This window comes from Talpa occidentalis, unplaced genomic scaffold, assembly GCF_014898055.3.
Source record: "Talpa occidentalis isolate TD23 unplaced genomic scaffold, MPIMG_talOcc4v2.1 talOcc4.5, whole genome shotgun sequence".
NCBI lineage: Eukaryota > Metazoa > Chordata > Mammalia > Eulipotyphla > Talpidae > Talpa > Talpa occidentalis.
In genome coordinates, this window is record NW_023604861.1 from 96,721,548 (window position 1) to 96,727,437 (window position 5,890).

Below are 5,890 nucleotides of genomic sequence, written 5' to 3' on the forward strand. Positions count from 1 at the left end.
TTTCAGTGAGATGACTAAACTTACTAACAGGATACAAAGGTATATACCCAACCAGCCGTTAATCTCTCAGACATGGGTCATGTTAGGTAGGCATAGCCTTATCCTTGTTATACTTTGGTTTGCATTCTCCTAAAAGTAATTCTTAGGACAAGAACTATCAACCTAGTTTGCAAAGCAATGTGCTTTTCATTAACTGTTCATTAATTTTCATTAATGGGTGAAAGAGATAATGGGTCAAGATCAAAGAAGCCAACACATACATATATCTTCTAATGAAGCTGGCTACACACATACACTTCACTCATTTTAGCAGTCTTTATAACAGCAAAGCTAAAAACAAATCTGAAAAAGAGGTCTGATAAAAGTTCCTTTGAATAGTAAAACTGGTTATTAAAAACTATAGACCTGTATGTGCTAATGTGAAAGTGTCTAGTAGACTATGCCATTAAAATTAAGAACTATTGGGCCTCCCCGGTGGCGCAGCGGTGCCGGTTTGATCCCCGGCTGCTCCCCGACCACCGGAGGAGGGTCCCACATGGCGCGCAGACCTCTCCTGCTGCCCGCTGCTCCCCTCAGCAGTGTACTTCGGTCCTTCTGCCTGCTCTGCTCCCCGCTCTGGCTCTGGTGAATTCTCTCACCCTCCCGTGCTTCTGACTGTACCCAGTGCATGTATAAACAAAACAAACCAACCAAAAAAAAAAATGAAGAACGATTACACAATGGTCCCTATGAAGTAGTAAGTACATCATGTATATTCTGGATCATCAACAGCAAGAAATGGGGAACTTAACTTAGGTGGGATGGTAATTCTTACTTCTTATCCTCACTATACTAAGAATGACATAAGGCTGATTGATCTAGAGTCCAAATGCTTCAAATATGAACAAAAACCATGAGAATAATTTTTCTAAAAACTGTAGCTTTTTTATTCAGCTCAGAGGTAGACAGATGAACATGGAAGGCTGTCCCATTTATCTTGCCCAAAGTTTATATTCCATTTCATTCATCCATCCTACACTGCTAGAAATCTTAAAGAAATAACCAATATTGGCAGAAGAATTCCTTTCTACTTCTTAGCAATACCTCAACAAATCACTTGCAAAGAAGTTACAACTAACTTAAATTTTCAATGTTCAAAGAACTTCATCCTTAGAAGTTCCCAAATAAACCAATCAAACCTGCCACTACCGACAGGAGGGCAGAGTACAATGACTATTTCTATAAGAGACTACAGGGGAAACGTCGGTTACATTATTTGTTGTTAAATCCCTGTGCACGTTAGGGCAGAAGCTGGTGAAACCAACAAAGCAGAGCACACTCGTACAGCTCTGAATGGTTTAAAAAAAAAATTCACAAGTTTTATCTTCAGAGACAACATTAAAACATAATGGAATTGAAGCCTGATACAAAAAGTAGAGAAATATGTACAGGAATTCACAGCCCAGAAGGAAAGGGGACCTTATTAAGAATCAGTGAAAACTCGGCTATTTTACATAGCTAATTTTGAGACAAGTCATATTTAGCACAAAAGCAATTATAGCACAAGTAACACTTCCCTCCCACAGCTCCCAAACTCTAACGACTCGTGTCAGTCTTCTATAACACTGTAATCTTTCTTCAAAGGAGCAGGAATGTGTAAGGTGGTCCCAAACATTGACACGAATTTGAATCTCAAGCAGCAGCTTCACACTTTGAAGATGAAGAGCGCCATGATAGCAGCACTGATGACGCCAGAAATGGGGACTGTGACAAACCAGGCCATAAAAATGTTACGGAAGAGTCGCCAGTCAACAGCCTTTTTGGATCGGAGCCAGCCAACAGATACAATAGACCCCACCTAGGAGAGACAGACACCAAAAAACCAGTTACTAAAGTGTCACTGGCACGTGGTAAATACAAATAGAGCTGAGTTTATGTAAGTCGTAAGTCTGACTACCAGATGAGCCAGATTTTATGAAAGCTACAAATTAAAGGAGAGAACTTGTGGAAGATGAAGGCAATACAAAAATCAAATCATTAACCTGTACTCGCTAGGATAAACATTATGAAAAAAGGAATCCTTCTTTCTGAAGTTTCTCAGTACTTCAATCCTGAGAGACTCTGAGTATAAACTTTTCTCTTTTTTCCCCCAAAGATTTTTATTTATTTATACATACAAGAACTGGGATGTAGTCCAGAGGTGGGGGTATAGGCCAGAAGTGAGAGGATTCAGAGACTGAGTGGGGAGCAGAACAGGCAGATCTACTGAGATACACTGCTGAAAGGAGCAACAAGCAAGACAGGAGAGGTCTGCTGTGCCAAGTGAGTTAGCTCCCTGGCCAGGGATCAAACTCAGTCAAAGTGGCTGGCGACAGCTTGATAGCTCTGAGATGTTAACCCCTATACCAGCAGGGAGGCCCTGAATATAAACGTTCCATAAGTACCTTGCCCTTCAATAGTCCAACAAGTTTCTCATTTGCAGACTCTATATAAAAGGTCTTTGGCATCATTTGGGAAAAATATATATTAATGCTTAGATAGGAGTAATAAACAGACACAAGAAAATTGTTAAACATAAGCCTTTACATTCTTGCAGTTACTTGTCCTACTAAACTTGTACACTCCTCAAAACTCTAAACTTTCCAAACCAATACATCGAAAGGGTAAAAACAAAACAAAACAAAAAACCCCACATATCACTAGAATCATTCAAGACCATTTATTATTATACTTACTTTACAATGTGTTGTACTGACAGGAAGACCAATATTTGATGCAATTACTACAGTGAGGGCAGATGCCAATTCAATACTGAAGCCACTAGAGACACAAAAAAATTATTTGTCAAGAATGAAATTTGACTGTTTTGATCTACTTCAAATTAAGACAACCCTGCTTTGCTTTACTCGGTGACAAAACTGCCACTAACATCTTTAATTTGTTTAATTCCTGAAATTTACTTTAAACTAGGACTGCTTTAAATGGAACTCCTCTCTTCCCTCTAACAATTGAGGTTTTAAGGTACTCTCGAAGTCCATTATTTAAGTGTGCACTTTTAATTTGAACCAAATTATTAGTTTTAGCTCCCAAACAAGCCAAGCATACACTGCTATTCACTCTTAATTTAGGAGAATGGGGTTGAAAAACACCTGACCAAAAAATTCAGTTTAAGAGCCAGACAATAAATATAATCTACAAAGTTCAAGCCAACAACCAGAATAACATCAGGAACTTAAACAAACTTGGTTATTTTAACTAAAGCATGATGCATGTGGCAGTACTACATAGTTATGTATCTTAAGAAAATGAGCATTAACCTCCCTAATAACTGTCTGACCAACTTACCTAGAGGGTGTGATTGGTGTCAGATCTTTCCCCATGGTCTGGATAACTCTCCTTCCCCAAACCCACAGACCAATACAGATACCAACACCACCATAGAGCAGAAGCCACACTGGTATCGCTACTTTTGAAGAAACATCTCCCTTGTCGTAAACCAGATATAAAGCAACCAGGGGGCCAATGGCATTGCTGAAAGAAAAAAGGGCAAATGGGTGACTTTTCAGGCAGAATTAGAACTTGGCAATATCCAACTTGCCAATGGCCTAAAGCAACTCCTCGGTTCTAATAAACAATTCAAACCACAAAACTCAGTTTTAACATTGTATAGGGCACCGATTTTAAGTTTTTCATCTTAAATTCCACAAATTACTATCAAAGAGCTGGAATCCAATCATAATAAACAAACTTTCTCTCAAACACTAGCTGCGTTCCTACGTATAACCTCCTGAAACCCAGTCAAAAAATCCTTTGTAATATCCTTAAAGAAAAATTTTAACAACCGTTTTATTAAGTCAGTAACTGCTATTACCTCATACCATCTATATTATCCAGGGTCTCATGGTGATAGCAGTACCAGCCACAAGCACAGCTTTATGGAACGGAAAATGAGGTATGGAAATAAAATGTCAAGATTCAAAATGAACTGACCTGACATCATTGCCACCATGGGCGAATGACCCAAAGCAGGCTGTAAGGATCTGCAGGAACTGAAAGAGGAGAGACACTTCTGGTTTATCCTGGTCAGACCATTCTTCTAGAGAGTTACTACTTCCTTTTCTGTCACCCAGACCCATCTCTGCCTTGGCACTCATGTCCATCTCAGACGCCGAGTGAATGTCAGACACAGCGTTGCAGTAACTGGTGTAACTGTCCATTCGAATTCGCTTCTTGCTGTCTCCGTTTGGCCATGTAAGCTTTTCCATTTCTTCACCTTTTTGTTCACCTTCTTTGGCACGGAACGAATCCAGAGGCATGCCACAAATTGCCATGGTGTAGGAAGTGTAACTATTGTTGCGCCTCAAGGGTTTGTCACCAGAGTCTCCCATGCAGTCTCCCACCTTGGCCAGATGTAATTTATGGAGCAGCTCTTTGTATAAGCCAGAATCTTTATGCACGGTGTGATACTGATAGTGGCCACTGGAGTTTATCTGGTTACTGACAGCTTGATTGAACTGAACAAGGTTCCCGTTAGGTAACTGCACTGTACCTGACCAAGACCAAAAAGGGAACATTCAATACAAAGAGCATTAGGTTCAAACAGCCTCCACATCAGTACTAGGTGACAAAGTGAAGCTCTAGTTCCCCCACCGGAGGATATTCCACTCACCATTCATGGCACTGTCTATGCTGGTTTCTTCTTTCAGGTCGACGCTGGGAAGCCTCTCTCGCTCAGGAGCTTCCTCTAAGTCTCCCAGTTTGAATGACACTGTTTTCTCTTCCACTACAGCCCTGAGGGGCACAGTGGCGGACCCTCCCTCAGAAACAGGATTCCTGTTTTCAGTGTCACTGAGAGACAACTTCGTTTCTTCATGGTCTTCTTTCAAGCTGTTCTTTTTTTCCATTAACGGCTTTCAGAAGGACTAGACTTTATTTCTCCTAGAAAAAGGGTGTTTTGTTTGGTTTTGACCAACTAACTTGTTCCACATCCCACATCTCAAAATGAGAATATAAACCAGTAAAAATTCATGCTAATTTTCCAATCTGTATTACTTGCCACCACTTATCTTTCCCTTGAAAAAACCAGCAATGCAGAAACTTACATTATCAGGGATGGCAAACTTTTACAGTAGAGTGTTTTAGGCTTCATGGGCTGTTGTGTATTCTTGTTCTTTGTTTTTATGTTATAGTCCTTTTACAAATAGAAAAATTGTCCCATGTCCTTAGCAGACCCATTCTATAATGGGTAACAGTTCAAGTATAGGGCTGACAAAGATTCAAAATTTGGACTGCATCTATCAATAGTTCTTGTTCTTTTTAAATCCTTCCTACCCCGCAAATTCTGTCCACGAGTTCAAGCAAAGTAACACAGCCCAGTGTAGGCAACTTTGATTTCCACTTCTAAAAATAAGGAGACATGCCTTAAGGTTCTAGGTTAGGATTCTAATAAGTTCCATGAGTACACAGGAATATTTTCTATCATTTCCATGGCCAGGACGTTTACCTATTCACTCAGGCATCAAAGTCAAGCTGCAGACTAGGATTAAAACATTGGGCCTCCCCTGGTGGCACAGGCGGTTGAGCGCTGCACTGTGAAGCAGGCTGCAGCCTCTGCAGCGCCGGTTTGATCCTGGCCGGCCCGCAAGGGTCCCAACATGGTGCAGCAGACCTCTCCTGTCACGCCTGTTGCTCCCCTCAGCAGTGTATTTCTCGTCTGTCTGCCTGTTCTGTTCCCTGTTCTGTCTCTGGTGAATCCTCTCACCCTCACCCACATCTGGCGTGTACCCTGGTTCTTGTATAAATAAATCCTTTTTTTTTTTAAATCACCAAGATTTGGGGCCTCCCTGGTGGCACAGGGTTCAAGTCTCAGTGCTATCAAGCTATCGCCAGTCACTGCAGAATGAGTTCGATC

At 40.9% G+C, this 5,890-nt stretch overlaps 1 protein-coding gene across 1 annotated transcript in view; it reads right to left on the bottom strand.

Moving 5' to 3' along the window:
• Nucleotides 1-1,052: 1,052 nt before the first annotated feature.
• Nucleotides 1,053-5,890, bottom strand: part of LOC119258617 (sodium-dependent phosphate transporter 1-like) — a 9,802-nt gene continuing 4,964 nt past the window's right edge. Inside the window, 6 exon segments of the mRNA XM_037526863.1 lie at nt 1,053-1,837; nt 2,715-2,799; nt 3,325-3,510; nt 3,970-4,528; nt 4,649-4,891; nt 4,894-4,917. Of these exon segments, the coding sequence (XP_037382760.1) occupies nt 1,685-1,837; nt 2,715-2,799; nt 3,325-3,510; nt 3,970-4,528; nt 4,649-4,891; nt 4,894-4,917 (1,250 nt within the window). The 3' untranslated portion in view covers nt 1,053-1,684.